General features: G+C 36.3%; 1 protein-coding gene across 1 annotated transcript in view; it reads left to right on the forward strand.

Annotated features, from left to right (window-relative positions):
* The first annotated feature begins 1,904 nt into the window (after positions 1 to 1,904).
* Positions 1,905 to 18,802, forward strand: part of LOC142348102 (uncharacterized) — a 28,907-nt gene continuing 12,009 nt past the window's right edge. The window contains exons 1-5 of the mRNA XM_075399267.1: positions 1,905 to 1,920; positions 3,175 to 3,399; positions 6,764 to 6,988; positions 8,521 to 8,751; positions 12,911 to 13,120. Coding sequence (XP_075255382.1) covers positions 1,905 to 1,920; positions 3,175 to 3,399; positions 6,764 to 6,988; positions 8,521 to 8,751; positions 12,911 to 13,120 — 907 coding nt within the window. The remainder of the gene's footprint in view (positions 1,921 to 3,174; positions 3,400 to 6,763; positions 6,989 to 8,520; positions 8,752 to 12,910; positions 13,121 to 18,802) is intronic.

Genomic DNA, 18,802 nt, shown 5'->3' on the forward strand with positions numbered 1-18,802 from the left:
TCTTGAACTCCAGCTGCTTTCCATCCGGTTGCAATATTGAGAGAGTTAAGTCAGAAGTCAAGCGTAAAATTGATGACTGTTTAGAAAAAAAAACTTTATACAAATTTTAATTGGGAGCGCCTAATTATTAGGCTTTGAGAGGCAGTCATTGGTAATAAAAAATTAAGACTAGTTAAGTTGGATGAACAGCTCTCGAACAACAAGTGGTACCCAAATCATTCAAATTACTTCTAGCCTGCTTCATAGGGGAAGTGGTCTGTGTAGATGCCCTAAGAGCTTCCTTTTTGACACTGTTAATTTTTAAAAGGAGAAAATAAAACCAAAGGTCTGCTGTTTTCATGACACGTTTAGCAGTAAAGTGCCACGAGATAAGCTGGCAGCTAATTTTTGAAAGAATGTAAGAAGTTTAGTCCTCGGATATTTAGCACCACTTTTTGTTTAGTGAGGTAGATAACGTATGATAAAAATCTAAACAAAGAAATCAGTTAAAAGCGTTTGCTAGGGAGAGCGAAAAATGACGCCATGAGCGCAAATACCGGTTCTTTTCGAATATAGACCCCCATTACGGTATATTTAACTTGATTGGGGGGCTATTGGTGAAAAACCCCAAATGCCAATGCTGAGATGACAAAGCCAATCGAAAAAATTGACTTTCTTAATTTTGATGTGTGAACAATAGTGAAACGAAAAAGAGTGTCACATGACGAGGCAAAAAACCTAGCTGGACAAATCCGGAATTACTTGGCTATCACACCGATTGACCATTACGAGTCAATCAGACAAAAAACAGTGAAATCTAGAAGAAAAGAAAAAAATCCTACTTAACAGAGCAGATAAGCAAAGGAAAAATCAACAAAATTTTTTAAGAAAAAAAGTAAAATAAAAATTCGCCAAAAGTTTTCAAAATTCGGAGCTCTCTTCTGTTTGGCCCCCAGCTTTGTGGTCATATAATTTTTACGCTCCAGGAGCGCGTGCTATGTTTGCATTTAGACGTGCTCTATAGTCAGTCCCATAAAAGTTGCAACACTTTCGAACGTTTCAAAGGTCAAAGTTCACATTTGAAACATGCAGACATCAACGCTTCGTTGTCCGTTTGCATGTCAGGAGTTTTTCGAACGTTCGCTTGCGTTGCAACTTTATGGGAGTAACTATATAACATCACAAATGCATAATTGTGGCGTAAAAAACAAGGGGCCAGAAGAGATTCGATTTGCTCTTTTCCTTATCCATGAGGAAGTCTAAAGCTCCGACAGGCAAAGGAATTTTGAGGCAAGGGAATTCTTTCCAAAGCTGAAATTTTGGAAACCAGGCACAAATTATGTTATTTTTGTTATGTAGTACGATACAATTCAATAAACAGCGCGTGCAACTTGTGTGTGTTTGTGGTCGGGATTTAGACATTAAATTAGTATCGTTTTGCAAGCTAGTAGTCATTATGACAGAAGACTCAATTGCATTTTAAGGAAGTACTAGGGCTAGAAAGCAGCAGCATGGTTGATTAACGGTTTCCTTTGGGCCTGCTATTTCCAGTTGGCCACCCAATTAGGTCCCGACGACCCTTTAGTGTCCGAATCACTTGGATCTGATCCGAGGTGTTTTTGGTCTACATGGCCCGATACGAACGACTTGTGCGCGACATAAGTCCGTCTGATCAAAGCTGGCTTTGGTCACGCTCCTCAACCTGACAAACCCTCACGGGCACTCAGCGATCACACGTTTAGTAGTGCACTGTCGCCAGAAAATCTAGCAGTTTATATTCTGAAAGAAAGCTTTCTTTGTAAAAAAAAAAATAATTTTTTTTCCACAGAGTACAATACATGAGTGTTTTTGAGCAATGTTGATTTTTCCCCCATGGTCAGCTGTATGGTTACCAAGTTGCCATAAACTCCATATATAGCATGGATATGGTTGCCAAGAAAGGTTTATGGTGGGCAACCCGACCAAAATTTATGAATTCAATTGTATGTCAAGGCCGCATAGCCTAACGGATAAGGCGTGTGACTTGGAATCCGAAGATTAGGGGTTCGAATCCTTCTGTGGTCGCGCTAATTTTTTAAAGTACGATCAGATAACTTGGAGTATTTGACAAGAATATTTGCCATTTGGGGTATTAACCAGTGAGTATTTGTATAAACACGTTTAGTGGGGCACTCTTCAACCTCAACACCAAAATGGGCTCAACGAAAAAACATTTAAGCATGTTTATCCAAGTTCTTAAAAAAATGTATTTGTACTTAAAGATTCGACAAGTTTACGCAAACAGATATAAGTTCAAAAATTTAATTCAAAGGCAACTGGAATGAGCCAATAAAACCCGAGCATTAAAAGTTTTTTGTTCGCGGACTAAGTACATTACGTTTTCAAAGTTTCTCAGAGTATACGGCTAATTGGTATTAATTTTAAACTTATTGACATGCAATTTAAAGGCTAACTTCGCCATATTTATTGAATGTAATGAAACTGCGGACTTTTGGACCCCTAGAAAAAAAACAATAGCGCTGTCGTCATGATTTTGGATCCGTTTTGTTTCTGCCCCCACCAGTTAAGTGGTCATATATATTTTACTCCCCAAGTGTATGTGCTAGTTTTCATATAGCAACGCGCTATTTAAATTTGCATTATTTGTAAGTGGGGCAAGCAAAACACTTGGGGGGGGGGGGGGGGCAACAGAGTAGATTCATTGTTCTTTTTCCTTGAGATAATATGAATCGTCAATGTTTCTCTTTATTAAAATTAGGTTGCCGTCATTTTTTTTCATTTTTTGTTCTCCTATTGTTTGAATCCCAATTTCGGTCAGCGATGTTAACGGCTGCCATCCCGTGTCCTCGTTAAACAATCTGTTTTAACCAGATTTGTACTTTTTGGTTCTTAGAACTCTATTGTCGCGATGCCGTGAAATAATCGATGAATTTTTCCTCCCGATTGTCAAAAACGTTCGACGAAGCCAATCATGTGATATTTTAACGCCGAAAAAACTAAACAGGATATATCCCCCCAGCTTAGTGGGCGTATTTCTTCCACGTATTTCTTTCAATCACACACATTACCTCTTGGTTGTCACCTATCACGTAAAAACTAACGTGTATAATTAATAATTGCCAACTGAGGGGTGTCAACGGAAATTTTAGGGCGGGGTGTTGTTTGGGCTCTTTAAGCTTTAAAACAACTTTCCAGGGCAAAATACGACAGTCACAAGTCCAACCGTTCCGACGTCACCTAAAAAGCGGTCCAAGTCCAGGAAAGGCCAAACGCCGGTCATGCAGCGACAACTCACCAATCAGGTTCCAGCTGACATTACAGGTGGCCAATCACAGCTGTCGGGTCATATTGGACAGCAAGCCAGTGAATTTCCACCAACTGGTGGCGTTGCAACTCCGCAAACACCGGTCATTCAAACAGGTGTGTCGAGTTCATTTATGAACCCAGGTTGAGGTCCCAGACTGAAATCATCTCTGAACAGACTAGACTCACTGTAGTGAATACCTGCGCAATTGCGCTGGAAACTACATCCTCTGGGCGAACTCGTGAACAATTGAGTCTAATCAGAGCCCAATTTTCTGTGTTGACAAAACTTGATCAATGGCAGTATGGTCCGATCAAAGATGATTTCGAGCGCACTAGGGTCTAATTTGAAATGAAATCTAAAGCACTTGAGTCTGACAAGAGGTCATTTCGAGCTCACTTCCAGCGCAAAAATGACCAAGCTTGAGTCTGATCAGAGGTGGAGTGGAGAGCAATTCGAGAACAGAAATTTTCGGGCGCATTTGAGTCAGATCAGAGGCGCTTTCTGTCTGGGACCCCCTGATCAGAAGTGATTTTGTTCTGATCAGACCTGATCAGAGTTGAGCTCCGTCTTGGATCCCAACATGTGATTAATTTCATCTTGATGTGATTATTTTCAACTGGGAATGAAAGAACTGCTTTCATTTGAGAGGACACAAAATATGCATATTGTGCTATGTATTTTTTGCCATATTGACTGAATCAGTGGCTCATTTTAAAGCTGTGAATACTATTTTTTTGAATTTTTTTTACATAAAATTTTCTTGCTAAAATCATGTAAGCTCACACAAGTAAACCAAAGTGTTTCGTGTGGGTTTTTTGTGACAACATGGAAGCTCCTATAAATGTAGAGTTGAGGCCATTGCAAATGCAAAGCAATTATAAAAAACAAGCATAATCATCAAATAGTTCCCAGACAAGGACAAGTACAACAGATTTTTGGACAAATGAAGGAGACTGCAAGAACGGAACAGAATCCATTCAATAATATGATAATAGCCCGCATTCGGTCATCAATCGGGTCCGATGTTGCAACGCAGCTGTCTTTACTAACAGGATCTGAAATAAATTAGGTTGTCTCATATTTACGTTTGCTTGCTTTTTGTACAGATTCCTCAGCTTTTAAAATTGTTGTTTGTAAGTATTGTGGTGTTATTGAATACTCTTCTGTAACTGTTTTTGTTTCTGATCGTATTATTAAGTCAACTTTCAGTTTTTTGCAAAATTTGTTTTTAACCACTGAAATTTGAACCCCCGCCGTATTGCTTGCATTAACCGCCTAACCAATTGCGCTTTCAACGTACTGAAATGTTTACAGTGATATTTTGAGTTATGTTTCCTGTGTTACACTTTTCACAAACTTGAAATAAAGGCGGTTTGACCTAAACAGTGCTTTAACCTACAAGGTAGTTTACCTAAAATGGCTATATTGGCATATTGGGTATAATGGCATTGGGTAGTTTGGCATTGGGTATAATGGCATGGGGTATATTGTCATGTAACCATGGTTTTGGTGCCATTCTCTCAGATTTTTGCGCTCACTACATAATGGTCATTGCTAAAGTCTAACAACGTTTTTGAAGCCGTTATTGAAACTTGTTCACCTCGTTACAAACCCCCCACCCGCAGTCAGTCGTTGGAAAGCAATTCGTTCGACGTTAGATGGTTACTAATTGCTCTCAAACGGAATTATACTAGTCGTGCGGTCTTTTTATGCGACTTCTCTGACCCACTATTCGTCTGACCTATTTGAAGTTTCATCCTCAATAACGGGATAAACAGGTAACGCCCTCAGGGCATTAAGGGCTCATTGCGTCTTTCGGTTTACAAGTCTCTAAGTGTGCGATTCACCAAACTATTTGGTTTCACCAAACTATTTTTTACTGGTTTGAGGGGCTGTTCTTAGATTTTGACATCCCAATAGCTATCTACTCAACACACAAAGAGTGCTTCTGACTACAATTTCTCTATTTTGTCCATGGGCCGCTTTACCCTCACCCCCCTATTCCACCTACCTGCACCCGTAACGCCGCTCGCTGGCCCCCACCAGACCGCAGGACCGCACCCCACCCCACATGCTTACCTCCCTCTCAATTAGACTACAGCCAGCCTCCTTGAGCTGCAGCTAGCTACCCATGAAACCAAACGCTCGTCAGTTGTTTGAGATCATTTCGCCCGACGGTAGTCGGTTCCCTTTTTAAATAAATCAATTTTGCGCTCATATGAATTTGAGTTCGATCGGTCTGCACTTTTACACGACATATTATTGAATCTTTTCCGAGTGTTTTCTCCATTATGAGTTTACAATAATCTCTAGTGTACGAAAGTTTTTGATGACACTGGTTAATATGATATATCGAGTCTCAACCGTTGAATCCAATTTTTTTCAACCAGAAATACTCATTGTACTCAAACAAAAAAAGTTTAGGATAAATTCGACGTTCTTTTCCATCATTGTAAACGAACTTGTCTACCCTTTTTGACGATATCAGTGATACACTCTTGTGTAAGGCAAAAAAATGTACCAAATCTTGCCGTGAAAGGCGAGTGGAATATACTTGTTCGAAGCTTTGATTTAAATTGATCCATATTTTTATCTCTACTTTTCTTTCTAGAAGGAACCGTGTTTTTTAGATCCTGATTACCACTATAAATAACGTTAATATTTTACATTTAATTAAGTTTATTTTTAGTTATTAATTTACAGAAATTCTTTTTATTGGCGACGAGAACACGTCAGTTAGTTTGACCAAACAAAAATTGTAACCAGTATTAGGTGCTGCAGGTCTTTTAATGCAAGTCGATCTACTCGATCTACTTTTCATAAAGAAAAACCGGATGAATTGGTATGTCCTATGAGCAACAATTTGTATTGATTGGTATGTCCCTGGCCGATTTTTTTCTCTGACACATTTGACTTCTCGTCTTCAAAAACGGCATAAACAGTTAGCGCTCGCAGTTCATTAAGTTCTCCTAGAGCCTTTAGCTTTACTATACTCTAAGAATACGATTCACGAAAACTGTTTTGAGGAGACAATCTTATGGTGTGGAGGGCGTTTCCTAATCTTCAAAACTTTGATCCCCTCAGTCACCCCCACACCGTTATCCCCCACCAACCCCTCCCCCAACACTCTCCTTGTCCACCCTCCTCCACCTGTCGTTTTGAGCTCCCTCTAATCCAGCTCGAAACCCTATCCCCCAAACGCTTGCATCCCCCCACCTCACACACATACACATACACAGTCTGGTCTTCCCCCTTAGTGCTAGCATCCCTAAGCTCCAAGTGGCTACTACCAAAGCCAACCGCTCACCGGTCGTTTGAGAGCGATTCGCTCGACATTTGTTAGCAATATAGATTTTTTCGTTTTCTTCCCAATAAACTGTCTTTTGTCCATTATTTATCCTGTATTGACCCACACCATATTTTTATCCTCAAATCAAGAAAAAATTGACTCATTTTGAATGAGTTTCCTTGTTTTAGCTGCTAACGATGTTCCCCCTACCCCCCAATCCCCAACTCGTCAACCTTTGAGCAGCGACAGACTCCCAGCTGAGGACTTCCAAGTGTGGTCCAGGATGAGGGATCTGGCAAATGAGAGTAAGGCATCCTCATCTGTATCCCCTGACAGGAACAGAGGAACCAATCGGACCACATCCCCAGATCAAGGCAATGCAGCTAGTGCAATGGCTGCTCAAAACGTTACAGGTTTCAAAATTTAAAAAATTCCAGCTCTAAAGATTGATTTCACTGTCTGCAATAATTTTACCGCCAATTAAGTAATGGATTAAACCAAGATATCCATTCAAAAAATTTTGCCATATCCGTGAAAGTTGTCCTTACCCTAATCAATTTTAATTAGTTATAATGAAAGTTGTTGCAATATACGATTCATTCTGAAAAGAACTGCAATTTATAATTGCACGTTACACATTCTCAAAAACACAATTATTCTTCAAATTGTCTGCGGACTTGGTTTGTTTAAACTCTATTTACACTATGTTAATAAAAAAAACGGAAAACACAACTTGTGATTTTAAAGCGTTCTTTTTACGTTTGATTTGAACTAATGCGTGATTTTTCAATGTTTTAAAAAAACGTGAAATTTCATTCTCGTTTTCTTTATTCACACAGAAAAGATGGTTATACAACTCAGCGTAACATGAATTTCCGGTATACAGTGTGCATACCAACGTTACTTGTACAGGCTTAAGTCCAGAGAAGGAATTGTGAGACTCAAGAAATGGAACAAGATTTTCTGACATTAAACACAAAACTTTGGAATTCGCATTAGACAATACAATCAGTTAAAGGTTCTTGTGTCTTTGAAAATTATGTAAAATTACGGGAAAAAATTGCCTTTTCAAGACTCAAATGGCATCGTCCAACAAGATAATGTTCATGTGTATAAATCAAAGACTGGCAGCATTTTTTCTTAGAATAGGAGCAGGAGGTACTAGAATGGTTATCAATTAGCCATGATTTGAAATTTATGAACAATTTCGGAGCAACAGTTTCGAACAGAGACAGTTCTCTGGGAAAAATTGGAAGAAGAACTGTTGGAAATTTGACTCGGATGTTGCTAAAAACTTCCGATCAAAACTATAGCAACCATCTATTAGATGAGTAAGAAGCTAGCTCGGTGTATTGACTCATTATTAGAGAACTGAAACTATTCGACGCTTTGCGGCGTTTTTAAAAATTCTTGTGTGCAAGACTTTTGTTATCATAATGTAGCTGCAGTTTTAGATTATTGCTCAGAATAAAACAATAAAATAATTAAAATAAGTAACACTATTTTATGATTTGGAGTTAGTTCGTTCTCAAATTATGAAAAAATCTTAAATCTTGAAATCTTAAAAATCTTAAAAAGGTTTTCGTTAATTTTGTGCCAAGTCAATCTCGCATTCGGAAAATAATGCACAGCTATTAATCAAAAATTATTTAACAATGCCCCAAAATAAAACAGCTTTTCTTTCGTCAATCTTTGATGACTCAGAAATTATTTTCCCTAAAACTTTATTTCAATTTAATTCTGGAACGGCAAATAACTATTTCTTGGAAAAATTTAATATGAAAGACAATACTTGAGAGGAATAGATGCTCAAAATTTCTAATCAAGAAAAGATTTGTCTTGCAGATTCTCAACTGGGGACTCTTCCAAAAAATATTTGTCTTCTAATAGCTTACAATATAAATACATTTCTCAAAATCTTCTATACCTTTGTCCATTTCTTCAGAAATAACAAGTCCAGTAGCAGATCCACAACTAAATATACCAAACAAGAGGCCAAAGTCAAGGAAGCGTTCGAAACCAGATATTATTCAAGATTCTTCTGGCCAGAGGTCAACTACTCAGGTTCCCGCTCTGGCTCTGCCATTGGGAAATGTTGGACAGGAAATTGGCCCTGGAACGCCAGCTGGTCACGTGACTGGTGTTTCGGGTGTCGCTGTTGCTCAAACTCCAACGGGTAAAAACTGTTGCTCAAACTCCAATTGTGAAAAAGATAAAATTGATTTGTTCAATTCAAAAATGTATCAATTATGAATCGAGGTTCTAAATTCCTTAGTTGATCGACCCATTAATTGCTCTCGAATGAAGATTGTAGCAATTCTACTAAAAATCAAAATTATGATAGCACGAAACAGTCACGAAATCACAATTCATTTCTATAGCTGCGAAGCTGTAAGCTGAGCGTAGCTATATTGCGGTGCTCTTGGTTTTTTACAATTCAAAGAATTTGAATTGTATTGGGGCGCTGTCTTTTTTAATATAGCTGCGAAGCTGTAAGCTGAGCGTAGCTATATTGCGGTGCTCTTGGTTTTTACGACTCGAAGAGGAGTATTGGTTTTCTCTCGGTTTTTTTTTACAGGAAGTAGATTTGTTCACGCGGCATTTTGACCTAAAAGCAAAAGTGAGAAAAGCTGTCTTGGTGAACAGATTTTCGCTAAGCGAGAGAAGTTTTTTGATCATGCGCTGCGTTTAGTGAATGACTTTTTGACTTTGAAAAGTAGTTTTTGACTGAATTGCACATATAGACAACCGTTTTTAGCCGTTTTTTTTGTCTAAGTGGCCCAATTTTTTTGCTTTTAGTTTGGTTTCTTGTAGAAATAAGTTTCATTCGATGCTATATTGAAATGTCAACCTCGGAAATTGATACCACAGTGTTGTGCAGAGCCTGAAAATGCGTTTCAAATCGAAAATTGGCACATAATTTTTGATTTTGTTAATTTTTGGCTTTTTTTGTATTAATTTCGTCATTTTTGGATCTTTGAACCGTCTTTTTGTAAAAATCTGGTTAATATGGAAATTTCTCTTTGATAATTTTTATACTCAACGCCTCTATCTACCTCGATGTAATTTTGTTTCATAAAATTGTACATATGCTAATCCGATTTTGGTAGTTTTTCGTTTGTATTTTGGTTGTAATTGCTAGAAATAGTTTTTTTTGTGCAACATGAGGGACTTTAATTTCGTTTCAATAAAAATTCAACCATTTTTGGCGTTAAGTTTTGAAAAAAACAGTTAAAACTTTTTCATAAATGCTGTCTTAACTAAAAGTTCTTTGACCATTTTTTTTGCAAAATGTTTCAATGTTTCAGTATTTATGAATTCTGCGTTTTCATACTTTTGGTTCTCTTCAGGAGGATAGATCGTTGTATCGGATGACTAATTCTATTTTCTATGTGTTGAATGCTGAACAATGAAATGTATTCGTTTTCCTTGAATTTTTAAATTGATTTTTAACTTTTAAAAATCAGGAATGACTTTTTGTTACGGTGTTCCTTGCATTGTGCCCATATTTACATTCCAGTTAGTATCATTCTAGTTTTGTTCTGACATCTACATTTATTTTCGGTACATTGATTTTTTCAGTTGTAAAAAATGAATGATTTCAGCTTTTTCTAAGATTTTCGTCATTTCTTTGGTTTGCAATTGATTTCATTCAACATAAGGCGGTACTGAGTGTTTGATAGCAAGCTTTTTCAAAAATTTCCACTTATGGCTAATTACTACAGCTTTCTTCCGGACTTGGTATTAATTTAAAAAGGATTTTTTGCTTTTGAATATTCTTCTGCTTATGTCTTTTCTATGATCAATTTTATTTTTGATTTAGTCTGAAATCATGTTGTCTAGCATATGTACAACAAGGAACAGGTGTGTGTTGTGTTTTGTCTTAATTTCCGCGATTAGAAGTGTAATTATAGGTGTTTTCTGATTTTTATATTTGAGCTTTCTTTTTTTGAAAAGATTTAACTTAGTTTCTAAGATTATTATCTGCCGTTTGCTTTCGCGATCTTTTTCAGATTAGAATCATGAATTATATGAAGGCTATTTAGAACGTTTTCAGCCTTTTCAGACTATCAGGTTTTTGACGACCTTAATTATTTTGGATTTTTTAACTTTACCAAACGTTTTCAATAATATAAAATTTTGCTGCATTTTGTTTCTCTTCTTGACAGTGGTTTAAGTTTCACCAATTTTTAGAGCAAACCTGGAGAGGTAGTGAGTTAATGGTAAAATACAAAAGGTAGTGGCTTCCGTTGCAATTACGGTTTTGTTAGTGAAGTTCTGACGCTTCGATTTGCTTCCGGAATTCTTCCGGCTATGTTTTTTTTACGACTCGAAGAAGAGTATTGGTTTTCTTAAGGTTTTTTTTTACCGGAAGTACTATTCGTTCAGACGATGTTTTGACCTAAAAGCGAAAGCGAGTAAAATTGCAGTGTGAACTAATTTTTTCTGAGCGAGAGAAGTTTTTTGAGCATGCGCTGCGTTTAGTGAATAACTTTTTGACATTGAAAATTAGTTTTTGACTGAATGGCACATATCGATAACGTTTTTTAGCCGTTTTTTTGTCTAAGTGGCCTAGTTTTTTGCTTGTAATTTGGTTTTTTGTAGAAATAATTTTTAATTGATGCTATTTTGAAATGTAAACCCCGGAAACTGATAGCACAGTATTTTGCATAGCCTGAAATTGCGTTTCAAATGCGAAATTGGCACATATTTCTTGATTTTTTAGTTAATTTTTGGCTTTTTTTCTATTAATTTCTTCATTTTTGGATCTTTTAGCTGTTTTTTGTCAAAAATCAGTTAATTTGGCAACTTCCCTTTGATAATTCATATACTCAATGCCTCTTTCTACCTCAATGTAATTTTGTTTCATAAAATTGTACATTTGCTAATCCGATTTTCGTAGTTTTTTGTAGTATTTTTGTAGTATTTTCGTAGTTTTTTTAGTATTTGAATTGTATTGGGGCGCTGTCTTTTTTAAGATCTGTTCACAAATTTTCATGATTTTTGAAGTCAAATTGGAGTGGTGATTTTGGTCACGCCGAAACAGGAAACGCAGCGAAAAAGCGAGTGGTTTTGCGGCGTGAATTTTTTTCGCTCTAATTTTAAAGTAGAGCGAGAAAACGGTGTTTGAACAAAAATTCGATTTCTCTGTAGTGGTTTTTTGTTCACATGCGGCAATTTTACTCTGATTTTTACTGTTTTTTCAATTTTTTGGGTCGGATTTTTTTTCTAAATAGTTTCCCAATCCATTCACAGCTCATTCTGGACCTAGTTTTTTGTTAGAATCAAAATTACATATCTCACTAGTGGTTTTTTGTTCTCCCTAGCAGCATTTTGACATTGATTTTCTGTTTTTTTTGTTTTTTATCTGATTTTTTTAGAAATAGTTTTCCCAATTCACTCATTGTCCGTTCTGGGTCTAGTTGTTTGTAAAGTCAATGAAAATTCTTTGAATTGTACGTCAGGACTTGTCCTGCTATGTTTTTTTTTGTTTCGTCGTCTGACGCTCTTTTTTCGTTTTACATTTGTTCACACAGCAAAGCTGAAAAAGTCAAATTTTCTGATTGACTTCTTCCTCTCACTAACGGCATTTGCGCGCGTGACGTCATTTCTCACTCGCTTTAGCGAAAGTTTTTAGGTTATTTGCGTGATTAGATTTTGATCATACGTGACTTACCTCTCTCAATAAAATGACTTTTGCACTTTAAAACTTAGGTTTAATTTGAATTTGTTTAAGGTCAAAGGAACTCATTTGTGTAGTAAAGGTCCCTAATAAGAGGCTTCTCTGGAATGAATTTTAACAACCTTTATTGATTTATCGCTGAATGTTTTTTAGCCTAGGTTTTTGAGTGGCGTCGATTTTTTTTTCAATTTAGATCTGTATCTGTTTCTATCTCTATTATATGGCACGCAAGTCTATTCTTTCGCAGCTATTCCGGCAATCTGCCGGCTAAGTTTATCTTTTCTCTCTCTCATATTTAGACCAAATGCGAATTAAATCATAGCTGACAAAGCCTGAAAACATATCACACCTTGAGACCGACAACCTTCGTTTTCTTGACAAACTTGAATTCAAAAACTTAAGATTTTGATTTCTGGTGAGTTACCATATTGTGTATTATCTAAATTCCATAGGTACAATTGTAGGGAACTGATTATGTAAAAATTGTCGTTGAAATTTGATTACAAGTTCCAATAAAATTGAACCCAAAAATTGACATTTATTACGTTAGGAAATGTTATTGTTTGAGAGCATTTAATGAGTCGATCAATTAAGAAATTTAGTTAGCTAGCTCTCAGCCTTCGAATTATTGTTTCAATTTGTTTTCTCTAAGGACCAACCGGTATGTCACATGCAACGATGCACCCATATTCAGTTCAACAAACTCCAGCAGATGTCCCACAGACGCCTTCAAGTGGTGGTCCAGGGTTAAACGCACCCCTGAAACATTCACAAAATCAACCAGAATCCTCTAGGAGAGTCCCAACCGAGTCATCGATGACCAGTGGACCACCTTTTTATGTTGACCCAGTAACTCATTCGGGTACGTTTTTAGATCTGAAATCTTTGGTGTTCATGACTGATTAGTGTTTAACAGTCGCTAAGCCATTATGGGTCTATTACTGGTCTCATATTGTTTTTTTTTATAATCCAAAAAATTTGGATTGTATTGAAGCTCTGATTTTTTTTTAACAATCTGTTCAAATTTTTTTCAAAATTTTCTTGTCAAAGAGAAGGCGGAATTGTTCCATTTGTGACCCCTGCTTCGTGTGTTCATATTGTTTGCACCCCCCCCAGACGCACGTGCTATATTTTTGCATAATGATTTATTATGTAATGGCACGTGCTCTGTAACTGTGGGGTGCATTACGTACGGGGGGGGGGGGGGGGCACAAACGAAAAAAATCTGAAGGTTTGCATTCCTCTGAAAATCAAGACGGTCTATTGAAAAACTGAACAAAAAATCTGAGCTTTCACGATGGAACAAAAACACTAGAAAAGTAACCAAACAAACAATTCGAAAAAACAGCAATTTTGGGATAATAAACCAGTGCATCCAAGCCTTTACAATTTGCCCTCTTGAAATTTTGAATAGCAAATATCTACAAAATTCTATTAAAACTACATTATTACTTATTGCTCAAAAGATACGCCAGTTTATTCAGTTTATTTTGAAACAGTTTGATTTGACATTGAGATTAACAATAAGAATTGACGCGGCATTTCGACTTCGGTTTTCACTGTTGGTGCTCGCAGTTGTTGGCGAATAATACTAAAGGTAATACACGTGTTCTAAAGCTTGTCACCCTCAATGGATTGCTAATGCTTTTTAACGACTAAAAACATATTTCAATTGACTTTCCAATGAGACGCAATTGAACCGATTTAGTTTAGTCAAGTTATAGCGAATGAGTTATAGGACTTGACACGTTGTCTTCCGAAATCATTTTTTTTATTTTGCCGTTTTTGTTGTTTTTTGTGGCTTTTCTAATGTTGGGTGCCAGTTTTATAAATAAATTAGCATAAATCAAAACATTTTCAGTTAAAAGCTTATAGTTTTTGTAACTTTGATAATGCATTTTTTTCTTTAAATTCTACTGGTCTTTTGCAGTGTTAGTTCTCTCAGCTTCTTTTATCAGTAATAACGCGAAAGCAAACATATGCAACAGTTTCAAATGATTTTTAAATAATTTTTTGTTTGTTGTTAATTTGCTTAACCGGTATTATTTATAAAATTAGTCTTTTATCCAATTTATTTGTTATGATGTGCTTGAAAATTTCAGTGTTTGATTACGTATTGAATGAATTCCACCTCAGAATAACAAAAAAAATCATTTGAAAAAGTTCTTTTGGGCTCTGTTTATGTTTTGTGTTTGTGGTGTTATGTGATCTTTTGATAGCGACTTTCTGGTCAGAGACTAGTTTTTTAAGAACGTCGATAGTAACGCTATTTTAGGTTCTGGTTTCTTTTAATTGCTCTCAAACGAAGTTTGTAGCAATTATATTAGTCCTGTCTGTGTTTTATGCGATTTTTTGCTAGACCGATTTTTTGACTGACGCTTTTTATTTTTCGTGCTAAAAAACGGGATAAACAGGTGGCGCCCAGCAGGCATTAAGTGCTTTTAGAGCCTTTCAGCTCTGTTTCAGCTCAACCTGTTTTGGAGACTTATACTTTTACTTAGTGTGAAGGGCGGTTCTTAGAGGTTGAGACAACCCCCCCGTGGCTAGCTACTGACGAAGCCAACCGCTCGCTGGTCGTTTGAGAGCAATTCGCCCGACGTTAGTCGGTTATGTTTTTCAATCAGCAGTTTTCCTGCCGCCGTCTTCTGCGTCGTTCCTTGTTACGATTATTTGATTACGCCTCTGGAATTAGCGGGCAAATGTCTGGCTGCCTTCTACCACTCTGCTACTGCATGTTTTTGCGTGACGTCATTTTTTAACCCTTTTCTGTATAGCTTTTCAGGTCATTGGTGCGATAAACTTTTAACCATGCACATGATCTCATGACTGAACGTCGCTCCATAAAATGAGTTCTGCAGTCTATAAAAAATATGAGTTTTGAATGTAAAAACTGAACTGAGTGGAGATCGCTCACGCTTGATAATTACAAGGCTGTAATACTTGAATAAAATCAGTACTTGAAATTTTTTTTAAAAATAGGGTTAATTTTTAATCATATTTTCTCATAATTTCAACAGCAAGTATTGTAAAGCTCCTGATGATTTTTTATGTGTGGGGTCTCAGCGGTTTATTTTGCAACCATCGGCCTGCCGGCTATATATAAGAATGAAATGTACACAATTTTTTGCACAAGTTAAGAGTTTTGTAACTTGAGTATAATTTGAAATCCAAAATGTAAATAATTGCAATGACAATTTGCCATAACAATTTGGCGATGATCTGTTTTCCATGGAGCCAAATCTAATTTCAAACGAAAATGAGAAAACAAGCCAGCAGTTGAACTATGCATGATATTTTGACCAGTCAGAATGAGGCAGTCCGTTGAGTTTATCAATCTTTCCTTGAAAGTTTACTTTTTTTCCTCGGAATTGATTAATTGTTCTCTAAGGAGTTTTTAAACCAAATATTGCAAACGCGTTGGTCTTTTTTATGCAAAATTTTCGCTTGACAGTTTTTGCGATTTGTTCTAGAACTTTCTGTTACTTCTTGAGTGACTTTTTTACATTTTAGTTTTTTGATAATGCATTTTTTTCTTTGAATTCTACTGGTCTTTTGCAGTGTTAGTTCTCTCAGCTTCTTTTATCAGTAATAACGCGAAAGCAAACATATGCAACAGTTTCAAATGATTTTTAAATAATTTTTTGTTTGTTGTTAATTTGCTCAACCGGTATTATTTATAAAATTAGTCTTTTTATCCAATTTATTTGTTATGATGTGCTTGAAAATTTCAGTGTTTGATTACGTATTGAATGAATTCCACCTCAGAATAACAAAAAAAATTATTTGAAAAAGTTCTTTTGGGCTCTGTTTATGTTTTGTGTTTGTGGTCTTATGTGATCTTTTGATAGCGACTTTCTGGTCAGAGACTAGTTTTTTAAGAACGTCGATAGTAACGCTATTTTAGGTTCTGGTTTCCTTTAATTGCTCTCAAACGAAGTTTGTAGCATTTATATTAGTCCTGTCTGTGTTTTATGCGATTTTTTGCTAGACCGATTTTTTGACTGACGCTTTTTATTTTTCGTGTTAAAAAACGGGATAAACAGGTGGCGCCCAGCAGGCATTAAGTGCTTTTAGAGCCTTTCAGCTCTGTTTCAGCTCAACCTGTTTTGGAGACTTATACTTATACTTAGTGTGAAGGGCGGTTCTTAGAGGTTGAGACAATCCCCCCCCGTGGCTAGCTACTGACGAAGCCAACCGCTCGCTGGTCGTTTGAGAGCAATTCGCCCGACGTTAGTCGGTTATGTTTTTCAATCAGCAGTTTTTCTGCCGCCGTCTTCTGCGTCGTTCCTTGTTACGATTATTTGATTACGCCTCTGGAATTAGCGGGCAAATGTCTGGCTGCCTTCTACCACTCTGCTACTGCATGTTTTTGCGTGACGTCATTTTTTAACTCTTTTCTGTATAGCTTTTCAGGTCATTGGTGCGATAAACTTTTAACCATGCACATGATCTCATGACTGAACGTCGCTCCACAAAATGAGTTCTGCAGTCACTAAAAAATCTGAGTTTTGAATGAAAAAACTGAATTGAGTAGAGGTCGTTCACGCTTGACAATTATAAGGCTGTAATACTTGAATAAAATCAGTACTTGAATATTTATAAAAAATAGGGTTAATTTTTAATCATATTTTCTCATATTTTCAACAGCAAGTATTCTAAAGGTCCTGATGATTTTTTATGTGTGGGGTCTCAGCGGTTTATTTTGCAACCATCGGCCTGCCGGCTATATATAAGAATGAAATGTACACAATTTTTTGCACAAGTTGTTAAGAGTTTTGTAAAATGAGTATAGTTTGAAATCCAAAATGTAAATAGTTGCAATGACAATTTGCCATAACAATTTGGCGATGATCTGTTTTCCATGGAGCCAAATTTAATTTCAAACGAAAATGAGAAAACAAGCCAGCAGTTGAACCATGCATGATGTTTTGACCAATCAGAATGAGGCAGTCAATTGAGTTTATCAATCTTTCCTTGAAAGTTTACTTTTTTTCTCCGAATTGATTTATTGTTCTCTAAGAAGTTTTTAAACCAAATATTGCAAACGCGTTGTTCTTTTTTATGCAAAATTTTCGCTCGACAGTTTTTGCGTTTTTGTTCTAGAACTTTCTATTACTTCTTGACTGACTGTTTTACATTTTAGTTTTTTGATAATGCATTTTTTTCTTCAAATTCTACTGGTCTTTTGCAGTGTTAGTTCTCTCAGCTTCTTTTATCAGTAATAACGCGAAAGCAAACATATGCAACAGTTTCAAATGATTTTTGAATAATTTTTTGTTTGTTGTTAATTTGCTTAACCGGTATTATTTATGAAATTAGTCTTTTTATCCAATTTATTTGTTATGATGTGCTTGAAAATTTCAGTGTTTGATTGCGTATTGAATGAATTCCACCTCAGAATAACAAAAAAATCATTTGAAAAAGTTCTTTTGGGCTCTGTTTATGGTTTGTGTTTGTGGTGTTATGTTATCTTTTGATAGCGACTTTCTGGTCAGAGACTAGTTTTTTAAGAACGTCGATAGTAACGCTATTTTAGGTTCTGGTTTCTTTTAATTGCTCTCAAACGAAGTTTGTAGCAATTATATTAGTCCTGTCGGTGTTTTTTGCGATTTTTCGCTAGACCGATTTTTTGACTGACGCTTTTTATTTTTCGTGCTAAAAAACGGGATAAACAGGTGGCGCCCAGCAGGCATTAAGTGCTTTTAGAGCCTTTCAGCTCTGTTTCAGCTCAAACTGTTTTGGAGACTTATACTTATACTTAGTGTGAAGAGCGGTTCTTAGAGGTTGAGACAACCCCCCCCGTGGCTAGCTACTGACGAAGCCAACCGCTCGCTGGTCGTTTGAGAGCAATTCGCCCGACGTTAGTTGGTTATGTTTTTCAATCAGCAGTTTTCTTGCCGCCGTCTTCTGCGTCGTTCCTTGTTACGATTATTTGATTACGCCTCTGGAATTAGAGGGCAAATGTCTGGCTGCCTTCTACCACTCTGCTACTGCATGTTTTTGCGTGACGTCATTTTTTAACCCTTTTCTGTATTTTTTTTATTTAAATCGTGAATTAATACAAATCTTTGTTATCAAACTTTGATTCGGAATCAAAAGTTTTTGCTGATTAAAGGTTCAATTAAGTGTGTTTTTAGTTGAAGAATTCTTCATTCTTCTCAATCGCTCTTTATAACATCAGTCCTGTTCTCCTTAAGTTTTAGAATTCTTCTCGTTTCAGTCTTCATTGAACTCTTGAAAATTATCTATGTTCTCCCCGCTCATTGGGTGAGACAATATTTACAGATAACGCAGGTCAATGGTGCGATAAACTTTTAACCATGCACATGATCTCATGACTGAACGTCACTCCACAAAATGAGTTCTGCAGTCATTAGAAAATCTGAGTTTTGAATGTAAAAACTGAATTGAGTAGAGGTCGTTCACGCTTGATAATTACAAGGCTGTAATACTTGAATAAAATCAGTACTTGAAATTTATTTTAAAAATAGGATTAATTTTTAATCATATTTTCTCATATTTTCAACAGCAAGTATTCTAAAGG

Source organism: Convolutriloba macropyga, chromosome 10 (genome assembly GCF_964194025.1).
Source record: "Convolutriloba macropyga chromosome 10, txConMacr16.3, whole genome shotgun sequence".
Classification (NCBI taxonomy): Eukaryota; Metazoa; Xenacoelomorpha; order Acoela; family Convolutidae; genus Convolutriloba; species Convolutriloba macropyga.